Source organism: Aristolochia californica, unplaced genomic scaffold (genome assembly GCF_029961685.1).
Source record: "Aristolochia californica isolate CCGP_79_NKW_82.1479 unplaced genomic scaffold, dmAriCali1.0.hap1 SCAF_13, whole genome shotgun sequence".
In the NCBI taxonomy this organism is placed as follows: Eukaryota; Viridiplantae; Streptophyta; class Magnoliopsida; order Piperales; family Aristolochiaceae; genus Aristolochia; species Aristolochia californica.
The window spans coordinates 22870780-22895826 of record NW_027181804.1 but is presented as its reverse complement, the minus strand read 5'-3'; the positions used below and the strand labels follow the sequence as shown (position 1 = coordinate 22895826).

Genomic DNA, 25047 nt, shown 5'->3' with positions numbered 1-25047 from the left:
ATAGTAAAAAATATTTTCCATTCAATTTTACAGGCGGAAAAGTAGCCCTACTGTAGGACACAAAGTCTACCCACTTTCTCAGGGTAGCTCAAAAAGACAATCTTGGGTGAATAATAGACTTGACTTACGCTAGATGTTGGATACACTTTTATCCTTTGTAGGCAGTGGGTCTATATGCATTGCTCAAAAGTATAGTAATAAACTCCTCCATCACGGTGTCCCTCCACAGGGCACTGACTCTCAAATGGTAGGAGTAAAAATGCCAAATAAGGAAGTAAAAGGTAATCACTGGAAGATAATATTCTAGGACTACTATGTGATTTCATGCCAAATAAGGAGGTAAATGGTAATCACTGGAAGATAATATTCTAGGACAACTATGTGCTTTCTTCTTCATCAGAATAACCAATGTTGATAACAATCAGTAACTGAGAAGTCCCTTCAATAATAATGTCTTAATCAGAGAGACACAATAGCAACAGATGAAATGAGCCTTGGCCCAAATAATAAAAATCCTTAAAAGGAACCTATAAAATAATTTGTAGATGATCCATCACTAAATAAAGAAGTTGCACCAAATTGTATGCTGGAATCGAGTAATGATCCAAGATAATAATCCAATCGGAGAAAAGGGACCTAGTCAGATATGAGACCAATATTGTCAAGTTGCGGGAGGAATCGGCAGAGAACTCAAGACCCAAACCCATATAACAAAGGTAATAAGCAAGTGGGATGAATCAGATTGGCTGGACCGAGTTTACCCAGACGGCGTTTACTCGGTCTGAGTTGGTTGGAGTTGACTCTGTCGGAACAGAACCAGTAAGTGATCCTTGGGTGGCTGGTTCGCTAGCTTGACTCTGGGCGAGTCCAGTCCGAGTCTTGACAGGCACTGAATCGGTGCTCGATTAAAACCAACTTTCCTAAGTTGGAAAAATTTAATTCAGCAACAATGTTGTCGTCTTTGGTGGCAATCACGACAAGATCGATCGATCCTCCCGCGACAACCAAGCAAAGAGACTTTCTCAGGGGTCAATACTAGCAACGAGCAACGAGCAACGAGCAACTAACAACGAGATTAATGCAGTTATCAATCAGCGACTTCCAAAGAAAAAAAAAAGTAACAACTTCCATTAATGAGTAGAGAATGGACAGGCTGGACCAAGCCAGCCACAATCTGCTAACAAAGCTCCAACCGAGCAGACATGCTTCAGAAAAAAAAAATGCCTGTGACGGAGACAGGAATGCGGTTCCGGACCACAGTGACCCATAGGATGACAAAGGTGTGGCTTGATCCTTCGGTAGCTTCTGGAGAAGATAACGATACAGTCTGAGGCTCCAAGGCATTAATTTTCGGCGGAGTTTTACAGCTTTGAATGGAAACGGAGGTTAATTTTCAACTTCTGAACCAGTTGTAGCAGAGCAATGCCGCTGCAGCTGCTGCTCCATCCCGGAAGCGGGTCCCTGCACAATGTGGGTCTTGTGAGTGACGCTAGTGACACTGTCATGGCGCGCTGGCTCCAATCTGCCGGTTTGCAACATCTGGCGAACTGAGAGGGGAGTTTGGTGCGGGGCACTTGGATCTTCATGCGATGGATGACACTGAGGTTCTTCCAGATCATGTTATGTCATAGCCCTTTTGAGCCATCATTGAAAGAATTCATGATTCATTCACCAGGCACCACTCCTTCATAGCTGCTTCAATACAAGATAAAGACTAGAACGACTGTGTCTGGCCGAACAAAGAGAAACCTTGATTCTACCGGCTTCTTTCGACGACGCCATCAGACAAAAAACAACAGTAGTAAAGAAAACTGGGTTTCACGAGAGGAGAGAACCAAACACAAAACAAAGAGAAAATAAAAAAAATTGGAATTCTAAAATAGCATAGCTACAAGTTTTGAAAATCAATGCTTTGATACCAGTTGATTTTTACGACTCCATAGGTTTAGCTCATAGAGAAAAACAAAGAAGCACTCATTGGGAGAAAATAGGAGAAGAAAGAGGTTATGGACTTGTCTTTTACAATATTATAATTATGCCCTTGAAACTTAAAGTAATTACATCAATGTCATCTTTATCATCATTGTGTGGGCCTTTTCCTTGGTCTGTGGACCTCGAACCCATCTTCCACCTCTCTTGAATATGTGGGCCTTCCTTGGTCTTGTGAGCTTAGAGTCCATCTTCTAAAACACATGGACTTGTGGGTCTTCCTTGGTCGTGTGGGCATGGGCTCATCTTCCAACAAATAGAAGCTCATTGTACTCAAATCCACTTAGAGTCTCATTTTCTTGGGTTCTTGGGCTATGAATACCAATAGGGAAATATCGATAACAAAAAAATCTTCTGTTATCTTTATGTTGTGTGAATGCGTTTTATTTGAATTTGCTTATTTGCATCTTTTTTATTTTCACGCCTTGAGTAAAGTTTTAATTTGTAATCCTCAATTCACCCCCTCTTGAGAAGCCACCTGGTCCAACACTAACTCTCATATCTCAAATGTTTATTATGCAAAAGGATTGATGCATGATTTTCTATGTGTTAATCAATTTTTTGACAAAGGAAATAAAGTTTTATTTGAAAATAATATGTAGTGAAAAATGCAAATGATGATGTACTACTAGAGAGTCATAGAAATAAAAAATCATATAATGTCATCATTTTAGACACACACTCATTTAGTGCTATATGTATAGATGCCAACTTACATGAGTCTTAGTTATGGCAAAAGCAAATTGTACATATTGCTATGGATTCATTGAATAAACTAGCAAGAAAAATTTGGTAAGGGCACTTAAAAATCAAAAGTTTTCTAGGAGCTAAAAATGTCTGGTCTATACCATGTCTAAAATTTTTACAAAGCTCTATATGGCTTAAATCGAGCTCCTAGAGCTTCGTATAAGAGGCTTAGTGAATTCCTTGAGAAAAAACGGTTATAAGAGAGGTAGCGTGGATAAAACATTATTTACCAAGAGTCATGATGAAAACTTGATTATTGTCCAAATTTATGTGGTTGATATCATATTTAGCTCTAAAAAACACCTCCCTATGTGAAGAATTTGCCAAAGTTATGAAAAATTATTTTGAAATGAGTTTGATGCACAAATTCACATTTTCCTTGGACTTCAAGTGCTTCAAACTAAAGATGGAATCTTCATAAATAGGTCCAAGTATACAAATGGATTATAACAAGTCTACACTAATAGGGCCGCATTTGTTTCAACTTCAACTTCAACTTCAAGTTGGGTATTAGTGTAGACAAGTTCAAGTGTATTGGAAAACAGTTTCTAGTGTTAGTGCCCCAAAATGAAAAATATAACCAAAACATGAAAATGAGTAACTTGTAATAATATACTTAAATAGAACATGTATACCTAAACACCAAATTAACCAAAACAAACATGATTACTACACTAATAAGTAATTTAATGTAGAATTAAAATATATTAATATACTAATTAATTAAATAAGATATTATATTAATTAATGATTGCATTTTATTGTACATTAATACAGTAATTATGTGTGACAATTAACTGTGCATTGATTAATTTAAAAAAAAGTAAAAAATAACATAAATAAATATAATAAATAAACTAATTAATTTATTAATAAACTATCGATGGTAGCTTCACCCGTAAGCCCACTCTCTTGCAGCGGAATAATGGAATCTCCTTTGGCAGAGGGGTGCATACGTTAACACTATCCTTCACCCCATTTCTCCCTTCTTCTCAGTTTTCCAAAGGATGGGAGCATCCACTCACCCTGCCGTCCGGATCTCCACCATGTCGAAGATGAAACACCTCCTTCGGAAGTTGCACATCGGCGACAACATCAACGACCACCATCGCTTGCCAGACACGCACCACGGTTCACCTTCTCCATCTCCACCTCCCTTGGCCTCCTATTTGCCATCTTTTGTAGGTCAAGCATTGTCGCTAGCTTCTTCGATTTCCTTCGCGGTGTCTACTAATTCTGGAGCTAGGATGGTTGACGACGACATGGAATTGAGAAGGAACAGGGGGTGGAGGCCGAGGGGAGGAAAGCAGCGAGAGGAAGTAGGTGTTAGGGAAAAAAATGACGATGACAACAAAGTAACAAGTAATCGATAACCACGCACGACACAAAGATATACATGGTTCGACAAATTGCCTACGTCCACGGGAGCTGCAGAAGATTTTATTACTTGATGAATCTCAATAAGGTTTGCACTCACAGCAGTACACAACCTCACCATTACAACAAATCCAAAGAGTTCTCTGTAACAACAGTGACGGGTGTCGAGAGCCTCTCTTCTAGAATGACGCAGAATCACCTCTCCTTGTTGCCTCTACCAAAAACACCAGAACGTCTCTCTACTGCCTCTACCAGTAGCATCACCGGAACGCCTCCCTGCTGCCTCTACCAGCAGCATCATCGAAAGGCCTCTCTGCTGCCTTTACCAGCAGCATCACCGGAACGCCTCTCTATTGCCTCTACCAGCAGCATCACCGGAAAGCCTCCCTGCTGCCTCTACCAGCAGTATCACCGAAAGCCTCCCTGTTGCCTCTACCAGCGGTATCACCGGAAAGCCTCCCTACTGCCTCTACCAGCAACAACGCCGAATCCCGATGAGACCGAAGCTTCTCACCGCAACTTCGTCTTCCTGGTGCACACCCAGGCACTGATACGAAATCTCGAGAGAGTTCTGAGAGCCCTTCTCTGTAAGTGATTCTCTCACTGTAATTCCCTAGCGAGAGATCCCCTGTTTCTGAGGAACACAAAAACCAGCTCCCACTCGTTCAGAACCCAAGCTCTGTTTCTGTAAGTCCTGAACCTTCTCTATTCGAGCAGCACCGTCGAAGCTTCATTCGATGGCAGCAGCGTCGGAGTCCCGTGAACTTCTCTCTTCCCGGCAGCAATGAATCCAAAGCCCTCTCACAGCGTAGTCCTCGGCTAGACCAAAGCCCTCTCACGACAGCGTCGTCCTCGGCTAGACCAAAGCCCTCTCACAACAGTATCATCCTTGGCTAGACCAAAGCCCTCTCAGCCTCTCGAGCCTCCTCTGTTCAGAAATAGTGTCGCCCTTCACAACCTCTCTCTTCTTCTGCTCACACAGCGCACAACGACGCACTGTTACAGCAAGCCCGAGAGATCTATTCTTCAGGCAACAACAATGAGTCTCAGAGTTCCTCTCTTCCGGCTACAACACCGAGTCTCAGAGCTCATCTCTTCCGGCGACAACACCGAGGCCCGTGCCTCCTTCCGACAACAGCGTCTCTTCTCACGACGGTGAGAAGCCTCCTCTCTTTCGGCACCATTGGCGCTCGTCGAGCCCCTTTTTGTATCTCAGTCCCGAGATACTTTGTTTTTCTCCCGGCGCCGAGAGTCCTGAGCTTTCTCCGTTTTTCTCTCGGCGTCGAGAATCCTGAGCTTACTCTGTAACTCATTCCCGAAGAGCGTCTGTTTTTCGCTATCTCACTGTAAGTTCTAAGGGAGAGAAATTAATCAACCAAGAGAAACCTTCATTCAATGTCTTGAGTACAACACGCGCTAGAGAAATCCGAGTGGTCCTCTGTGTCCCTTGGGCCCACCTACTCGAGCCGTGTGGACCAGACTCCACATTACTCAACAGTAGGGGGAGGGAGGCTGAGAGGGAGAAGAGAGACGAGGAGGGAAAAGTGGGAGAGAGGCCAAAAGGGAGAAAGGACTGTGAAGATGAAGAAGTCGAAAGGGAGAAGAAAAAAAAATCGGGTGGAAGAAATGCATCCCGATGGCTTCAAGTGGATGACTCGGAAAATACTGTGGATTCCTGATTCCACAGCTTAAGCTTGGGGTGGCTTCATCTAGATTACCTACTTCATTTATTTGAAGTCAGTGCTAGTGCCCACTAAGGGTTTCTTTGAATGACCTACATAATTAGGATGAGCTTCATCTCTTGATTCATGTTGACTAACCCCCCCTTCATTGGAGAGATGGTTCGAACCAAGTAATTAGAATTATATTTGTTATAACTAAAAAATCAAATAGTTGATATTTTTACTAAGCATTCAGGATTTGATTGATTCTCAAAGCTAAGAGGAAAATTCTACAATTATTATTCCGAGTTGAAGTTTCTCTCGTATAAAATGATAATCTATCTCAATGTGTTTGGTTTTCTCATGAAACACTCGATTGTTTGCAATATGGATAGATGCCTGATTGTCACAGTGAAGTTGTACATCCTTGGTTATTTGGAACCCAAGCTCGGTCATGAATGATTTTAACCACAAAAATTCATTTACTGCAAGTGACATTAGCTAGATATTCCGCTTCCCCGTCGATCTAGCCACTACATTTTGTATTTTGCTTCTCTAGGTGACTAGATTGCCCCCAATAGTTGTGTTGTAACTAGAGGTGAATTTTTTGTCAATAGGGGACCCAACCCAGTCAGCATCAACAAAGCCTTCAATTTATATATGACCATAACATTTATATAGCAAGTCTTAACCTGGACTAGGGGTGGCATCGAGCCGAGCCGAGCCGAGCCGAGCCCGAACTTGTCTATGTTCGAGCCGAGCTTGATTTAAATATTTCAAACTCGAGCTCGAGCTCGAGCCGAGCCCAGTCTTGAGCTTAAAATTGTTATCGAGCTCGAGCCCAAAATTTTTAACCGAGTTTGAGCCGAGCTTCGAGCCGAGCTCAAGCTTCAACATACATCTAAAACTTTTCAAAACATATATATTAAATATTTGTATATAAAATTATGCATACATTTTACATAAAATTAGGCATAACTTTTACATAAAATTGGGCATAACCTATATATATAATACCTGTATAAGATTGGGCATGACCTCTACTTAAAATTGGGCATAATCAATGTATATAATACTTGTTTAAAATTTGGCATGACCTCTATTTAAAATTGGACATAATCTATATACATAATACTTGCATAAAATTATCCATGAAATTATTTATACATTCCATAAACACTTCATGAAAGTATTTATACAGTCCATACACTCCATAAAATAGTCTAAACACTCTTCCAAAAAGGCTAATTAATTCGTGGATAGAGACGAAACACCGAGGTTTTTAGGATTCCGCTATTTAATATACCTTACTGGAGTTTGGTACCAATTTCTGCAGCGTCTTCGTTCTCTGGTTGATAATATCTCTCCTTTTCTGAAAACAAACCTCGTTATTGAACGATAATAGTAGCAGATTATTTTCAAGAGTACTGGAACTGTTTCTATTAAAATACTATTGCTTGGATTCGACTGCAACATAAATATTTTATGGAGAAATGGGGCACTGCAGCACTTTAAGAACTGATTATACGAATAGATCGACATGTTTATGAAAATTCAACATGGGAGAAAGATAAACATTCCATAAAGGTTCTTCTTGTGGATCATCACTATTCCAGTTTTTCTACAAAAATCAGGAGAAATACACAGCAAGGTCCAAAGTTGGTCAGCCATAGTTGTGGTTGTTCGTAGGAGAGGCGTTGTGAAATGAAGACCAAATCTAAGTAAAATTCAGAAGTAAGAATCAAGCAATTTCTTACAATATTAGTTAAATCTCTTTTAGATTTTGAAGACAAAACGAAGATTTGTTTTGTATCTTGTGTTTGAATTTCATATTCAAGAACTAGAACAGAATTTTGGATGGCTTACACGTTCAGATTGATTATGAATCGCAGCCGCTCTACTTCTCTTGGTGGAAATGGAGGACCTTCCTGAGTTCGCTTTCTTTTCGCTACCGTTTCCTGCTTCCTTCTGTAATTATCAGGGGTAGCAGAATTAGACGAGACAGATCCAAAATAAGTCAAAGAGATGGCAAAGCAAAATTGAAGACGAAGAATAAGACAAAGAGTAATTTCCTGGTTTCTGTGGAGGGAGACGGAATCATGATCGTCAATGGTGGTGGGCTTCGAGCCAGAGGAGCCCAGCTTGCCGTAACTGGTGTTCTCCAGCGAGGAATGGTGAGGCAAATTTTTGGGGAGGAGCGAGGGAGATGATTGCGAGGGAGGTCAAGAACTATATGGAGCTGAAGGGCATGGGAATCGCAGAGACGGAATGGAAGATGACGCGACTCTCTTCCGGTTCCGACACCGAGAAACCCGAAAAATTTCCCATATCCCCCGAATCCCGCTGCTAGTTAAATTAACGAGTCCGTTGAGCCGAACTCGGCTACGGTCGAGCTAGGCTCGTTAATTTAAATGAGCCAAATCTCGAGCTCGGCTTGAGATCGAGAGATACCGAATCGAACTCAGCCGGTACCGAGCCGAGCTCGAGCTGCTCGCGAGCCAACTCGGTTCGAAGCCACCCCTAACTTGGACTTTTCTTGAGATACTGAAGGATTCTTTCAAATGTTTCCCAATGTGATTATTGTGGTTGATGTATATATTAGCTGATAACACTGACCAAGTAGGAAATATCTGGTCTTGTGATTTTGATATAGATCAACTTCTCAACTAATCATTGAAACCAACATCAACATCACCAGCAGTTCTTGCATACAACTTAACATTAGGTTCCATTGGTGTGTCTGCAGGCTTGTATCCAAGCAACGCGGTTTCCTTCAACAAATCAAGTACGTATTTCCTTTGTGTTAGAATTATACCATGTCTAAATTGAAGAACTTTAATCCCAAGGAACTAGTCGACACACATTCCTCAGAGAGTATATCATTCAAGAAAGCATTCTTGACATCTAACTTATGTAACTCCCATTTAAAATTGGTAGCTAGACAAAAAAGAACTTGGACCGTGTTCATCGTGGCAATAGGTGAAAAATTTTCATTATAATCTACACCGTAAGACTGAGTATAACCTTTAGGAACCAACCGAGCCTTGTATCTAGCAATAGAACCATTTGGATAATACTTTAGGGAGAAAACCCATTTGCACCTGACTGCCTTTTTTCTTGGTGGAAGAGTGACCAAATGTCAAGTGGAATTGTGGTAAATAATCTGAATCTGTTCATCCATGGCAGATTTCCACCTTGAATAAGTGAAAGCGTCCTCATAGCAGGTAGGAACGGTGAAAGAAGACACTGAGGCAAAAAAGAGACACAACTCAGAGATAAATGGTGAGTGGAAACATAATGAGAGATAAGGAGTAAAGTGGATGGAGGTCTAACAGTAATGGAGTAGGACTATTTGCAAAGAGTAATCGGCTAAGTATCATAAGGTGGTCCATAAACTACTGGAGATGAATGAGGAGAACATACCTAGCGATCATTGGAAGACTCCACAGGTGACAGATTAGCGAGTCATTCCTAAAAATATGGAGCTAAGGAGGTTGTTAAGCTCCATAGATTGAATAGATGTCATCTTCTTCACATAGGAGGTCGACTTCAAGTTGTTCGGCCCAAACTCCTCCACTTCTAAATTCGAGTAGAAGACCTTTACCAATAATGGTAAACGACCTTTTCTCACTACAACAACCTTCAGTAGGATGTGAACATCTCTTCAAATCCTTCAATCTCCCTTTTGAATAAATCCACATGTATCTTACTTGGTTCAGCTATACACTTTGTTAGAAGATGGGCTCAAGTCCACATGTCCAAGAGGTGGCATCTTGGTAAATAAAAAGTCTTTCATAAATATGGCATGAAGATATAATTACTTGTCTATTTATATCTCTTCTATTGTATGGTTGTAGCCCTAAGTGCATTATAGTCATTGTAACATACACTCAAAAAATTATAAATTGAGGCACTTGGCTAAGAGGTAGAGCATTTAAGTTCTCTTCTCTCTTCTCAAACTCATCCAAACTCTCCTTTCTCTTTTCTTGGAAGTCGATATCTAAACTCTCTTTCTTTTCTCTCTTCTTCTTTTCTTCCTTTCCTTCTCCTCTCCCTCTTTGGCTTGAGATCAATATGGAGTCCTAAATTCTACATGGCATCAGATCTAAGGATTTAGGACTCCCACGTTGAAGTGATGCTCAAGTACCTTTGAAGGTTTCATGCAAGGTGCTCTTGAAGGAAGAAATTCAACCATGGAAAGATAAGTGATTTCTGGTTATTTTTTTCCATACATTCATAGTATATACCGTGCCCTTAATTTCTCTATTACATCAAGAAACAAATGTCTTTCATATGAGAAGTTGTAAAAGCTAATACTTAGTGTTTAAAGGATATTATTACCTTGATCTTCTTGCACTCAAATATAACAATTTTGATCAAAATCGGTTGCCTACAAAGTATGACGACCTATTGATTATGAAGTTGATGGTTATATGATGGAAGAATTATATGAGACTTGATTGAGACTTAGTTTGATCTCTCATATTCAAGACCTGTAGTTTACTTGATTTTTTTGGATTAAATCAAGTTATTTTATGATTTATGGTAGTCGGATTCTCCAAACATAAAGAAATTTTTTGTGGCACTTTGCCAAGCTCAAAGAGCAGCTGGTTTTATTGATTTATGAATTTTGAAAATTTTTAATTCCTTATCCAACCCTTAGAACTTATGAGCAATTTCATTGCCTAAATGATTTTTGGAATTGAGTAAGGAAAATGTGTCTTTTTAAGTGATAAATATGACACCTATCAAAAGGAAAAGTTAAGCCAAGCTTAGGTGAAGAACTAACATCTGAGTTCTTGATTTTTTGAAGAAAAAAAGGATTTGAATTGATATTGAATGATTAATTGATCTACTCCATTTAAGGCATATTTTTGGTTTATTTGGAGCCTAATTTAATGGCTAATATAGTGGATAAGAACTGATCTTTATTTGAAAGTATCTTGTATTTAAAAGAAGGTTGTTCAAATTTGATTAAGAGGACTATTTTAAAATTTGAACTATGGATTTTTTTGGCAAACATGAGCTTCCCATGAGGTCTCAATTTGAATACAAGTTCGAATTGTTTTGAACCCTTAAAAGGGTCTCTCTTAGGTTAAAACTCGAATTGGGAGGAAAAATCCCTAACTCGGGTTACATATCATTGCTTTAAGTTGTTCTCAAGCTTTACAAAGTGACCTTACTTCAGTCCTAATCAGCTCTTAAATATTGGGTTATAGCAATTGCACCATCTTAATTGAAAATATAGTTTGATTGGATCTCAATTGGAGTTACAACTCTTCTTGTTTGTGCTTTGCTAAGTATTTGCTAAACTAAGATGGCTGAAGGGAATACAAGTAGTAAGAGTGACATACTCAAAATTACTACCATTCCCTTAAGAGGACTATCCAATTATCTTAGTTAGTCTCAATCGGTTAGAAGATTTCTTATTATTCGAGACCTTCTCGATCACTTAACCAAATCTTTACCACTGAAGAAAGTCAATCCTATCTAAAGTGGATTAAGGATGATAATTTGGTAATTAGTTAGTTTATTAATAGTATGGAAGAGCATGTAGCCAACAATGTTATCCACTTAGAATCATCCAAATAGATTTGGGACACTTGTACTATATACTCTAGTACGACGACTTTGCAGAAGTTATCTGATTTGATGAAATTTAGCGGAGTGTGTTTTAGATTATGACTATTTTAAGTGGTGTATGAAGCTTTGTAGTATGGCTAAGAGTGATTTTTCTACTCTCACCATTATACTGTGCAAGTTGGGTCTCTTGGTAAAGAACAAAGAGATCCCAAGCTTGAGGGGGAGAAGTAGAAGAAGAAGTACAAGAAAGAGGTAACCAATAATAAAGAATTCCACGTGTTGTGTCAATCAAGTTTTATGTGGCCAAAATATCCAAGTATAGGGGAGACAAAATGAGAACAAGATGAAAACTACAAACAAGATGTGAACAAAATAGGAGTCAAAGCAAGCCAATCAAAATTTCTTTTTCAAGCACACAAGTTCCTTGACCAAAATTATTTGCAAGTGAAGTTACAAACACTAGCTTGACGGGGAGTTTTAAGAGACACCCACATGTGTAGGGGTGGCATGGCTAATAAATAAGTAGAATTTTCATAGAGATGACATTGAATTATAATTATGCAAACTGGCGTATGTCCTCTGATGTCTTTTTTTCTTTTGAAGCATGTAGCCCTAAGGGCATTGTAGTAATTGTAAACACATTCTTACAACTGTAAATATAGCCTCAAGTCATGAGGTATAGCATTTAAGCCTCTTCTTCTTGGCTTAAATTCTTTTATACGCCTCTCCCTCATTTCTTCTTCTTTCTCTCCCTTGGTTTCTTCTCTCATCTCTCCCAAGAGCTAGAGTTCTTCTCTTCTCTCCTTCTCTTAAGATCTATTGTATTTATGTATTAGCCCTAGAAATCAACAATAGATGAGTGACTTAGTTGAATGGTTTCCTACTTGAGTTACAAGTTAGTTTCTTAAATAAGTAAGAGTCTTAATTAACTAGTTTTATAATTAAAATATTTAAGGATGTAATTTTGTTTTCATGTATTTTATATATTTTTATGTATCATTGAAATTTTGTGACACAATGATTTTTTTGTTAAATTTATTTTTATTTTATTTAAAATGCATGTTTTAGAGTTTCAAATTTTATGCAATAAAAATTAAAATATAAAGATATAAAATAAAAATTCTATTTTAAAGACAAACTAAATTCTTTACAAAAACATATGAACAAATGGCATTTTCCTACTAGCAAAAAAATTATCATAAGAAACTATATAGCAATCACTAATAACATATTTCATCAGTAAGTTGACACTCATCCATATGTTAATGATAATAAGTTGATATTGGTAATTCAAGCATTTTAGATGTATTTCCTTCAGGATACATAAATCAAAGTCAATGAAAAAGAATAGACAAATTCAAGATAAACCTCATGCAAAAAATGAAATGTCAAGTCATCTTAAAGAAGCATCTATAAGAAGCTTGAAGAGTTAAAGATCTAGAGTCAAGTTACATAGAAAAATATCAAGAACTCTAGCCAAATATGAGGACAGTCAACCAAATTTCAATCCTAAGGTAGTTAAGAGCATTGGAGTTTTAGGCCAAGGAGTTTTTCAAAATTATGCATAAAATAATTTATAATTATTAAATCCCTTAGTTTAGCCTATATCATGCTTAAATTTCAAATTGGTACACTAGCATAAAGCATGATCGATCAACCTATATAGGCATAATCAATCATCCTAAATGCAGTCTAGCAGAACTTATGAAGCATGATCATAGGAATAGACATGATCGATCATACAGAATATTGCTAGAAATAGTTTATAAAGCATTATCGATCAAAACACTACTTGGGCAGTTTTATAAAGCATGATTGATCAATTGATGAGACATAACTAATCAATGAGTTTTATAAAAGATCGATCATACCGTTTCATTGATCGATCAACCCTTCTTTAAGCTTTTTGAAAACAGTAAAAAAAAATGCTAGTTTGGCTAGGACTCTTATAAATAAGTTTCCAAACTCATTTGGGAGCAATAACTGAGCATTCATTAGCAATCCAAAGCATTTATAAAAAAATATTATATTTCAATTTCTAAAAATATCCTTTTTGAGAGAAAATGGTTGATTTTGTCCTAAATTGTTCATCTTCCCTCATATCTCTTGGCATTATTAACTAAATCAAGCTCCATTATATTTTCGCTTGTGTTCAAAGACTTGGAAGCTTGGATCTCCCTAAGACAAGGTTGTCTCTCCTATAATAAGTATGTAAGTTTCTCTTTTACTTTTGTGTATTTTCACTTTCTGACTATAGAGGTATTCTAGAACCTTAAACTAGAGGGAAGAGCTTACTAGAGTTAGAATCTAGTTGTAGAAAATATTTTGGGAGTGATTTGTCTTGTGTAATTGGTCATTATACCTGGTTTAAAGAGAGTCAGAATCTCTTTTGCCTATAAATTTCAGCTAACAATGTTTATTAGTAAAAAATCTCCAAGAAAGGGTTCTTGAGTGGTTATTACTATTAGGGAAACATCAAAAACAAAATTATTGTCTCTTTGTAGTGTGTGCTTGTGAATTATTTCTCATATTTTATTTTTTTATTTATTTTAAGTACTTAATTTTTATTTTTTATTATCAATTTATCCCCTCTTTAAAAGTCACCTGGGCCTTCTTCATCTTCATCATCTTCTACCTATGAAATCTATTTTCATTATTAGAACATTTTTATAAAAAAAAGTAGTTTCATTGTCACAATATTCTTCTCTTGACAAAACTATTTTCATCGAGAGCAGTTCAACATTTTTGCTCGTGAAATATTTTTTATAAGAGAACAATATCCTTCCACTAACAAAAGACTATTTTTTGTCGGGAAATTTTTTTATGACAACTACCCACTACATGTTTGTTTGCAAAAGAATTACTAAAATCAACAAAAAATTTCATCTGCAATAGCAGACTTTGTTATAGAGTATGTCTTACTTGAAGCTCTATAGGCCTATTTCCAATGCAATAAAGATCTAATCAATCCTTACTTGAAGCTAGAGTTATCAATTGGAAGTAATAGATTATTTTTTATATATTTAATTTATATTAATAATTATAACATTTTCATTTTTTGCAAGACAGTCTAGATAATAAATAAAATTTCTTGTGTAAATTTAATACTCATCAAACTTTTAATAATATTTAATTGTAACATTTAATTGGCCTTTGAACTAACTAAACATTAAAAATATTGTTTTTCACGAGGACTTGAAAGAAGAAGTTTATATAGAGTAATCTATGGGTTTCGAACAACCTATGTAATAAGGATGTAGGCTTCGAGTCGATATGACTGACTTTTACTACCAACCTATGTGGGAACCATATGAAGTTGTCCATGTAATTTTCTCCAAAACACACATAAATGAACAATGTAATTGGACGACCCTCTCAATTCTAAGGTTGTCTTTCTATAATACCGTTCTTATATCTAAGTGTTCCTTGTTTCGTGTTATTTTTAACTTAGAGATTTGCAATAAAACTTCAAAACCAAAGAGATTGTTGCCACTAGCCATTGTTATTGATCAACTCTCCAACCCATAAAAAATGTAGATGGTCGATAAATAAACATAAAGAAACATTTTAACATTCCTAATTTGCCTTTAAATTGATCCAACAAAATCAAACAGTGAGTTAAAGCTGAAGAAATAGAAGGGAAAAAAGAGACAAATGAGGAATCAGATGTACTTAAAAGCTGTTGATCAGCCTCTGGTCATTGTTCACTTGGAGGTCAGCCGATCAACAGGTAAATTCACATTGCATTTTCAAAAGTAGGCAACTCTGTTGTGCTTTTTCATAGCTATCATCATTCAACAGAAGCAAAACATGGATTTGGGGCAATAATATGCAAAACCTAGAAAAGGATTTTTTTCTCAGTTTATTTTCAAGTCAGAAACTACCAAATACTTACAGGTTTGAACTCCACTGATTCATGCATCGGCATGGCACGGGCTCTTCCGCACAATTCGAGCTATAATACAACTTCTATCAGCCTATACAAAACCACCCACGTTTGTCCCTTACCATACCACTAAAGAAACAGGTCAGCATACTCATCTATCTTCCTAAGAAAAAAGCACCAGATACTAGAAGATATGAGCTAGTTGCAACCGCATATACTCTTTACTTTTCCAACCTCATTTACAAGACTAGAAACCGAAGCAAGCATGAGATTCAGAAAACTGAAATCCAAGTAGATGAGCACGTCACTGAAGGACCAGATGTGGGTATGCTAGACTACTTTCTTTTAACTTCTGGCTTACAAAAGTCATGGGTGGGTGGTGTGACAGAGCCTCAGCCTGGCCAGTTACTCGGTTTTCAGAACTATTTGCTTTCCAAATATTGCGGTCTAGAAGCTCAGCCTGTGGGAAGTAGGCGTTCGAAGGCACATCAAAGAGTAGGTCTTGCTCAGAGCTTTCATCAGTGAATTGCCAAGAGTCAAGCATACAAGAACTTCTGTCTGGTGGGAAAGCAAACAGACTTCTTGGGCTGAAGCAAGAGCCTTCATTGTCTGTGTCCTTCGTGTCATCATTGATTTTACAGCTTCCATCATGAGAATTTGTCTGAGGAGATTTTGTGTAAGGAATGTGTACACTTCTATGTCCTCTCTTGGGGCCTTTCAGGGAGTACTTTGGCTCTGAAATTTGTAACACATCCATAACAGATCAGTTACAACATTCTTGGTGCAGAGAATGGCATAAACAAAAATAAGTTACATGATTTGAATATCAAACATCCAACATAATAGGAAGTTGCAACTTGAAAGTGTTAAATGTAGTATAGTTCGGTCATTTTATATTATCTGTATAATTTCAGTGAAAGTACTATCATATTCAGAATGTTTAGGTATGCCTATGGCCCTGATTTTATGTTGTTTAGAGGTGTGCTTAGAGGGGTAAATATTTAATTATCTCTCAAAATCACTTAAGTTAATAAGAAGGAAGAGGAGTCGACTCTAGACCCTAACGAGAGCTCTCTCCTATGCTCTCTTTCAGCCACTCTCTTCTCCTTTTCTTAGTCTTCTCTTCTCACATACTGCAATTTCTCATTTCTTCTCCTGGTATCAAAGCAGGAGGGCTATTTCTTCTCATTTCTCATTTCTCATTTCAAACCCTTGAAGCACTCCTTCCTCCTTTGAACACAGCATCTTCTCAGAGGAAGGGATTTCAGGATTTTCTATTGACTGATAGTCAAGGTTTGATTTTTCGTGTTCTTTTTTTCTGCCATAACCCTAGAATTGATAGTTTAGGCTACCAATTGAGCAGTTCCATGCCTAATTAGTGCCCCAAGAGGATCTTTTGGCTTGAGATTGTCCCATCAACAGTGTGTGCAGCCCAAATACTATGCCTAGTGTCTGTGCCACCTCCAAGAATGCTGACATCAGCCTCTCTTAAAATCTTTGGTCATTTAAGGCTGAATTGACACTCATTCCAGGCTTTACGTATGTTGTTGGCCAATATTTGAATTTCTGATCAAACCCTAATTTTTTTGAAGTGGGGCCCACATAGTCTGTGCAGGTATCAAAGTTTGGTTATATTGATTGTTATTTGTTACTTATGACTGATTCTGGTGAGATAATCTCCCACAAGGGAATTTGAATGTTCTTATGGGAAAGATACTATTCTGATTACTACTGAAAGGTTGAATGGACAGAATAATCTTAGTTGGTCTAAGTCGTTCGTATCTACCTCAAAGCCAAATAGAAATCAAAATTCATTAGAGATTAACCAACCAATTCCTATAACAAATAGTTTGAAAGCAGAGGATAGAAAGGTCATGACCTGGTTACTAAATAGTATGGTTTCAAAACTGACTCAAATTATGAACTATGAAACAGCCAAGGAAACGTGGATGTCTTGGAAGCGTTATATGCACAGGAAAGTAATTTATCTCGAGTATATGAGTTATATGCTAAATTTTTCAGCCTTAAGTAAGGTGACACAACTGTTACTGACTCCTACAATGAGTTATAAAGCATCTTGGAGGAAATTGGTATTTTTTGCCCTTTCACTGAAAAAAAGTCTCAGAAGCAACAAAATAGAGTAGCTTCATAAGCTTTGGACTATGTTTATGCTCGGCTACTATATTTTGTTGTAGAGTGGCCCGTTCTAGTGCAGAATCTGAATATAGAGCTATAGCTCATATTATAAGTGGAGTGATGTTGGTGAGATCAGTTCTTCAAATGTTAAACTTGCATATTACTGACCTATGACTATGTATTGTGATAACCAAGGAACTATTCATGAGAGGACCAAACATATAAAAGTTCAATGTCACTTTATTCAAGATGTAGTAACACAGAAAGAAATTGTTACCTCCAATGTTCGGTCTAGTGATCAAGTTGGTAACTTTTTTACTAAACTCACGAGTAGAGGTGAATTTGGGGCATTTTGTAACAAGCTGGGGTTTCTAGATATATATGCTCCAACTTGAGGGGGAGTGTTAAAAGTAGTATAAAGGGCAGTTTGATCATTTTACATTATCTTTATATTCCAGTGAGAGTACTGTCATGATTAGAAGTGTTAGGTGTGTCTATGGTCCAGATTTTATGCTGTTTGGAGGTGTGGTTAGGAAGTTATAAGGATTTATGTGTATGTGGAGTAAATATGTTATTTATCTCTCAAAATCACTTAAGTTAATAAGAAGGAAGAGGCGCCAATGCTCTCTCCTACGCTCTCTTTTAGCCACTCTCTTCTCCTTTTCTTCTTCTCTTCTCTCATTCTTGTATTTCTCATTTCTTCTCAGAAAGAACTCAGATAGCAATAAATCTTGTTGACACACAAGACTGATTCACTGACTATTTCACAAGGCCTCGTCAAACTATTATCTATCTACAAGCTTAATGCTTCATGTCTAATGGATGTGTCAATTTGTGCCTTACCAAGTGGTCAGCATCAATGTCTTAAAAATGGATCCACAACTGCTCCCCCAAGCAAATCAAAAGTTCAAACCTACTGCATCCAAGTGGCTGTTGGTACAATAAACAGCAGACCTATAGGGCAGCAATAAATCCTGGTAGAACTAGATCTGAGCGGCTTCACAAAGATGACTATCTTTATGACCTATGATATGAGGGTATGGCTCATAGTTTAAAATAAGGAGCACATTTCTTGAGCAGAACTATTCAATTGGATTAAGCCTTCACTCAAACAATTCTTAGGTATTAATAAGAATATCCAAACCACACCCATGAGTTTGCTTGAATTGGACATTTATCTGCTTGAATCAAGATCAATCCTGGAAATATAGTAAAATTTTGCTCTGTTTCCTCTTATAGAAGTCACTGTCGTACGTATATGTCTCATACATCCACCATGGAGATATATGTTCGCTAAGTTTCAATTTTTGAATATTTAGACATTTTACAAGAAATAGATGCATATTTTAAACTCAAAAATTGAAAAAAAAGGTCAATTGAAAACCACCTACTTGTAACCTACATGTCACCTAATTGAAAACATAATTTAAATAATTGTCTTACTATCAATTTTAGCGTCTTGAATTCTTTCTTCATGCAGTAGCAAAATCTCAGAAACTATGAGCATCAAAAAAGAAAAAAGAACAAATTGACATTTAAACATTATTGTAATATCTACCAACAGAATATAAAAGTTTTCCAATTCATGTAGTGTCCACCGACAGAATATAAAAGCTTCGCAATTCATGCAATATCCACCAACAGAATATTAAGTTTCCGATCACCAGACTGGACCAACCTGGAAGATTTAGGTTTTGGCCATCATTAGGTCTCATAGCTGGTGCTAATTTTCCAGTGCTAGTAAAGGTGGTTCCTGCAGCTTTCGCTTTCCCTCCTGTGACTTTCTTTTGTTTGGCATCCTAGCGGATATGCAAACAAAATCAGCTAGATGAACTTTCTTCCAATAAAGACAAGTAGTTTCAAGCAATGAAGCACTCTTAAAATCAGCAATATTGCAATCAGATAGACCTTGACATGTTGATAGCGTTCCACCCATTTTGACTTAGCCAAATTTGCTAAAGCAAGCCTCTTTAAAGTCCTACATTCTTCACTGTTGATCTCTGATATTGAGAGTTCAAATATTCCCTCGAGAAGCAGATGTTGGAAACATGACAAAGTTTCAGAAAATTGAGGACTCTCAAACATAGTCTTAAGGCTGCACAAGACAAGAGGCGATCAATAAACAGATAGAAGAGACTTCACTTCCGAAATATTTAATAAGTGACTGAACATTTGAGTCCATGGCCATAAAAAACTATCATCTGAACAACATCTAGAGTAGTCATATCCTCTAATACGTGACTTAAGTAAAGGCCCCTCATTTTTATTTTTTTTTGGTTTTTCCACTTATTACCCCATTCATAGCTTCATAAAGTATCTCAGGAGACCATTATAATAATGAAGATTAAAGGCATCTTAGCTGTATGCTAAGAAAAAGAGTTTCCTCCATTGGACACATGAATTATTAGCTAATTGAACTTACCTATTTAAAGACTCCACCATAGGTGTAAATACAGATAAATAACTAACTAGCTGGATGCTTCCAGCTTTTTGATGAATAATAGATAAAACGTATGACTAAATAAAAAATGACCTTTCATGTAGAGAAACACTGTGAACAGATTTGACAGTGGATCATTTAATTGGTTGGCATGTAGCTGGGCATTCCACAACTTGCAATGGATAAATCAAGGCTATCCTACCATACAGATCCATTTGAACATGAAACCAAATTCGATAGTAAAAATTAACCGCTAACCTGTCTGGAACAATTGCTACATCTACGGAGGGCAGAAATTTCATCAGCTGCTGTTGTTCATCGGGGTTCAAATGCTTCATAAACTCCTCGAAGCTAACAACCTCCTACTCCGACATGGACTAAAATCATGTAAGTTACATGACAATCCATAATTGGAGAAAAACCAACAAGCCCATTCAAAAAACGATATATCATTTAGTCTTTAAACCGTACCCTCAAGTCTATGAAACCCAGAGGTGAAGAGCTGCTTCGCAAAACATGATGACTGTCCTGCAAAACCTTGTCCCTGTAAATGCAAAGTAAGGGAATATGAACTAAGAATTCAAATACCAATACTATCATCAAAGAAAACCATACACTAAATTTTAACATCATTAAAAAGTTAGTGGCTCAGATCTCATTCACTCAAAGACATGTCCACGACTAATCCAATGAAATCAAAGGTTCCTTGTGAGGTTGACAGTTCTAGAAGCCAAAAATTTTGCCCTTCAAAAAGATAACTACCTGAGATCTTTTCCTCATACAACTAAGCCTTTTCTTTACATTTACAGAATCATTTACAGGATGTTTAATGGCCATAACCAACTAACCATGAGCTGTCTCCATGGCAACAAAACTTGGAAGAACCCTGCCAAAAAGTTCACATGGCCCTAATGACCATATTACTTCTACTCATCAGTTCATTTTAATTTGGAAATCAGTTTAGAGGAAACCTTTTTGCATTCACTAGCATCTCTTCTTCCACAGGCTTCTTGAATGTCTCATTGCCAACACCAGAAAAACCCATGCCCTTGGTTCCAACAGGTAGAGATCTGGACCCTGAATAAGCCTTGTTTGTGATCTGAGTCTTGTTATCAACAGGAAGAGAGCTAGCCTCTGATTCCTCATCTCGCACCTCTGAGGTTAGGTGCTTTATGAGAACACCTCCATGGCCTATCCCAAATGAGTCCATGGGAGTTCCACTTTCAAAAAGCAGGTCCACTTCTGAAGATCCTGACAGGTAAGATGACTGTTGCTGTTGTTCATGTAGAATACTATACAGATCCTTTGTGAGCTTTTCAACAGAAGATGGCTTTGCCCGACTGATGCAAGTTCTCCTCTTTGACGGCACGATTGTGTCCCAGACAGTGGACTGAGCAGAGCCTGAATCCCATTGAAAGAGTTAACTAATTTATCAATCTCAAAAGAAACAAGAAAGTTGGATCTGCAGAGGCATATTTAATATAATTTTCACTGATTAAGGAAATGCATGACAACAACCTTAAACAGCCATAACAAAACGGATTTCTCTAGAAATAATTGTTTAGCAGGAAAGGTCAAAATCTTCTCATTTCACTTCCATAAGGAACAAAAGTTTGAGAAACAGAAGTGTGGAACATCTTAGCAAATGATTTTTCGCTAGCAGTAACCCATGAATGCAACGCATTTACCAACAAAAGGTTGTTTACTAATTTGTTGAAAAATATCTGATTGAAAACTTTCCGATTCGCTCTCACATAATCAGATATAAGGCAAGAGGAAAATCTTAGGAAACACTAAGTGGTAAAATATCTACCCCAAAGGAAAATTTCAGGAAAGTAAAGTTATTTGTTGCCATAACAAGTATCCAATAAAATGTGAAGCACATTTTAGTCACTCTCACGGCCCAATCTGCATCAAAATATCATCGTATAAATGTAATGAAGTATAAGTCATACAATATTGAAATAAAAGAACATTTTCGAAGTTAAAATGACAAAAACACCTTTTTTGGTAAACGACAAAAACATATTAACACTGAAAAAGTGTCACTAAGCTGTGCCACGTTGCGATGATCATTTGAAAATTCAGCATGGCCTCCTAAAGAGGAAGGATGGGCTCAATGACAATAAAACCCCAGCACCAGAAAACAACAACCTAATTGAGAATTGTGACCTACTGATATACCTGTCCATTCACCTCCATCAGTTCCACCAAAGTGAACACAACTCTCAGAGTAAGAAATGGCAGAGCCAGAGCTAGACCTGTTGCTCATGTCCTCCTCCACAACTTTGCGAAAGCTCTGGTCACTAAGTGGAGTTACACCTTCAACTTCAGAATTAACATCAGAATATTTTCTTTTCTGCAACTTTTGTTCTTTGATTTTAATGGATATTGACTTCATTTTGGAGCCTTTAAAGTCCTCTGACTCAATGAGGTCTGCTCGAGCATGCAGCGGAGTGTAGTTTGTAAGTGTACCCTTAGTTCTCCACCTGGACCCACATGCATTGCACAGTACTGGCTTCTCTGGCGGTCCGTTCCTCCAGAGAGGAGTACCTGTTATTTGTAGATTCAGTAATTATTGATCTATTATTTTCTAAAGCATGTGACCTCAAAATCGAGAAAATTTTCAAAAGGGAATACACATATAGCTTTCCAATCAAATCTGCTCAGTTGAATAAAATAGGATGCAATTGTGAACAAATTCCTTTTTCCCAAAAACCAGATCATTCATTCTCTGCAACAAACATAGACTCATGGTTCCAAAATAACGGCTCCTCAAATTCTCCACCATTGGCAACTCTTCAGTTGCTTTTAACGGTTTATTTGTCATTATTAAGCATCCTATATGAACAAAGTCATAACATCGACTCCGGGAGGAGTAGTGCATGTTCACTTCAAATGTGTTAATCTGTAATTTAGGTCTATTAGCACAGCAAGAACATGAGACACTACCTACCAGAAAGACAGTGGAAAATATACCAACACCTATAAAATGGTAATTAGAGAGGGATGGGGCTCTGAATAATTGATAGAAATTAAAAATTTCTGTAAAGTAACTCAATTGTTAATTGTATCATCAGTTCAACTTGGCCCCCTAAAGTTATTTCACGAAAGTGAGATAGCAAAGAAACTCCAATAAGACAATTTTCAGAATTTACTTATTTTAACATAGTATGAAGTTTCGGAATACAAAAAGTGAACAAAAGAATGAGAGACAGACGAAAAGAAAAGGAAAAAAGGCTAGTTTTTCTTGGCTAAAATAGAACAAAAATTCGCAGCAAGGGAATGAAAAACAGAAAATTAATCATCGAAATTTGACAGCTCAAATGAAATTCAGGCAAACGCAATGATACGCAATCTATAAATACATAAGCCAATAAAGTTGCGGTAAATAAGACCATACACAATTGCGAAAGAGTTCAACAATCCAGAAATAATTCACAGATTCGGAGGAATAGAGAATATCAACAACATACAAATAGCCAAGCTCGATGTTTTTCTTACAGCATTCGATCAGTAAGTCTACCTTTGAACAAAGGAAAGATTTAGGTCACTTTGTCAGAGTACTCTTTATTAACTTTTCACTTGATAGTCCATTTCATAAAATACAATTATTGAAAAGAGAATGAAAAACAGAAGAAAAAAAAAAAAAACACAAAATGTTTTCATGCACATGATTGTAAAAGCCATGAAAATGAGAAATTAAAACAAAAACTCACTTGCAACTCCACAATGATAGCAAGGTCCCTGCTTTCCCATGACTTCCCCTCCCTCTTTTAATCTCCAACAAACTTATGCAGAAAGAGAAAAAAATGGAAAAAAGAAAAAAAGAAAAACAGTAGTAATTCTCTAACAAAAATTTAAAAGAAAACTTAAAATTTTGCAGACATGTTAATGTCTCGTCAACCCCTTCGAGCAGTAGTGTTTTGAATGGGGAAAACCAAAAGCCAACTACAGAAGCCAAAAAAGGCTGCAGAAAACAAAGCTGAGACCCAAAAAATGGCTGATATGATAATCGGAGAAAAATCAGAGAAAGAGCAGAATCCACAAAAATTTACAGATTGTAATAGGTTCTGAACAGGCAGTTTGTACAAATCAAATGAAGGATAGAACCATCGGTGGAATCAAATTAAAGTGGAGAAAAGAAGATGAAAAGGAAGGCTGTTTGTATGTTCTCTGTGTATAGAGTAAATGTCCAGCTTTCATTGCTTTCTCTTTTCCATTTTGTAATATATAGCTACCTTTTTAATTCTCTTTCCAATAAAAATAAATTTAAAATTGCTTTTCTTTCTGTAATGAAGAGAAGGAAAGATAGAGAAGAAATGCAACTACTTGCACATATCCATCCTGTTGACTCTGGACTTTTCTCTCCTTCATAATTCTACTAAAAATCCAAAAAAAAAAAAACCGTGAAATACTGACTTGATCACTTCATCTCTCACTCTCTTTTTTCATTTTTTAAATTCAATAAAAATCATTAAAAAATATTAAAAAAAAAATCTTCTTAAAAAAGGAAAATAACAAAAAGACATAACAACCCATGAAGCAAAGACTTGTAGTAGTTGTTTGCTTCTGAAATTTTTTTAACAAGTTAGGTGTCACTTACTCCAAGCCTGAGAAGCTTGTGAGAGGCCTCAGTGTGGCAGATACATGGCGAGCAGCACGATCCAAGCCCTGATCCCCGTTCTTCTTATCTTTATTAGGTAAAGAGAAAAAATGTTCTTTAAATCAATTAAATCTCGACCATCGGTTTTCCTAATTGGAAACCCAAATCAATGCACGATTATATATTTAATTAGTGGGCCCGATATCACATAGTAAAATATAAAACATGAGCACCCTTAAATGAAAGTGTTCGTAAACATGGGGGACCGAAGAATAAATAATATGAAAATTCCAGAATGTAGGCCCCTTAAAAGGAGAAAAAAATCCAACATCACGTGGATGTGATGCAGGTAGGCCCATCTAGAGCTTCTCATGGGTTCCACCACGTAAGCACCCATCTCCTTTTAACAATATTTTCTATCCTTTTATTCACTTAATTTAAAAAAAAAAAAAAAATCCTAGGGAGTCCAAATCAGGTGGTGGGCCCACAGGACGGCTTAAATTGCTTGGCTTTCGTCGACTCGCCCTTTTATGAGAAGTTAGCGTACGCGCCAGGCGCACATCGTCGTCTCCTCCCTTTCCGGTACAACCAATGGCCGCATTCTGGATAAAATAATTTTAAC

The 25047-nt window shown here is 37.1% G+C and overlaps 1 protein-coding gene across 1 annotated transcript; it reads right to left on the bottom strand.

Annotated features, from left to right (window-relative positions):
- Window positions 1-15437: 15437 nt before the first annotated feature.
- On the bottom strand, window positions 15438-24006 carry LOC137947988 (GATA transcription factor 26-like). The gene is made up of 8 exons (XM_068793868.1): window positions 23539-24006; window positions 22004-22372; window positions 20791-21220; window positions 20291-20363; window positions 20078-20181; window positions 19288-19474; window positions 19058-19178; window positions 15438-15978 (listed from the first exon to the last, which is right to left on the bottom strand). The coding sequence occupies exons 1-8, from the start codon at window positions 23576-23578 to the stop codon at window positions 15548-15550; spliced, it is 1755 nt and encodes a 584-aa protein (XP_068649969.1). The 5' UTR covers window positions 23579-24006; the 3' UTR covers window positions 15438-15547.
- Window positions 24007-25047: the final 1041 nt, after the last annotated feature.

Bases quoted from the DNA above. Each gene is read 5' to 3' on its own strand.
- LOC137947988 (XM_068793868.1), bottom strand. From the start codon at position 23,578: ATGGGAAAGCAGGGACCTTGCTATCATTGTGGAGTTGCAA. The intron at 21,221-22,003 runs GTATATCAGTAG...AATGGGATTCAG, and splicing joins TGATGGAGGTGAATGGACAG to GCTCTGCTCAGTCCACTGTC. The intron at 19,475-20,077 runs GTTAGCGGTTAA...TGTCTTGTGCAG, and splicing joins GTAGCAATTGTTCCAGACAG to CCTTAAGACTATGTTTGAGA.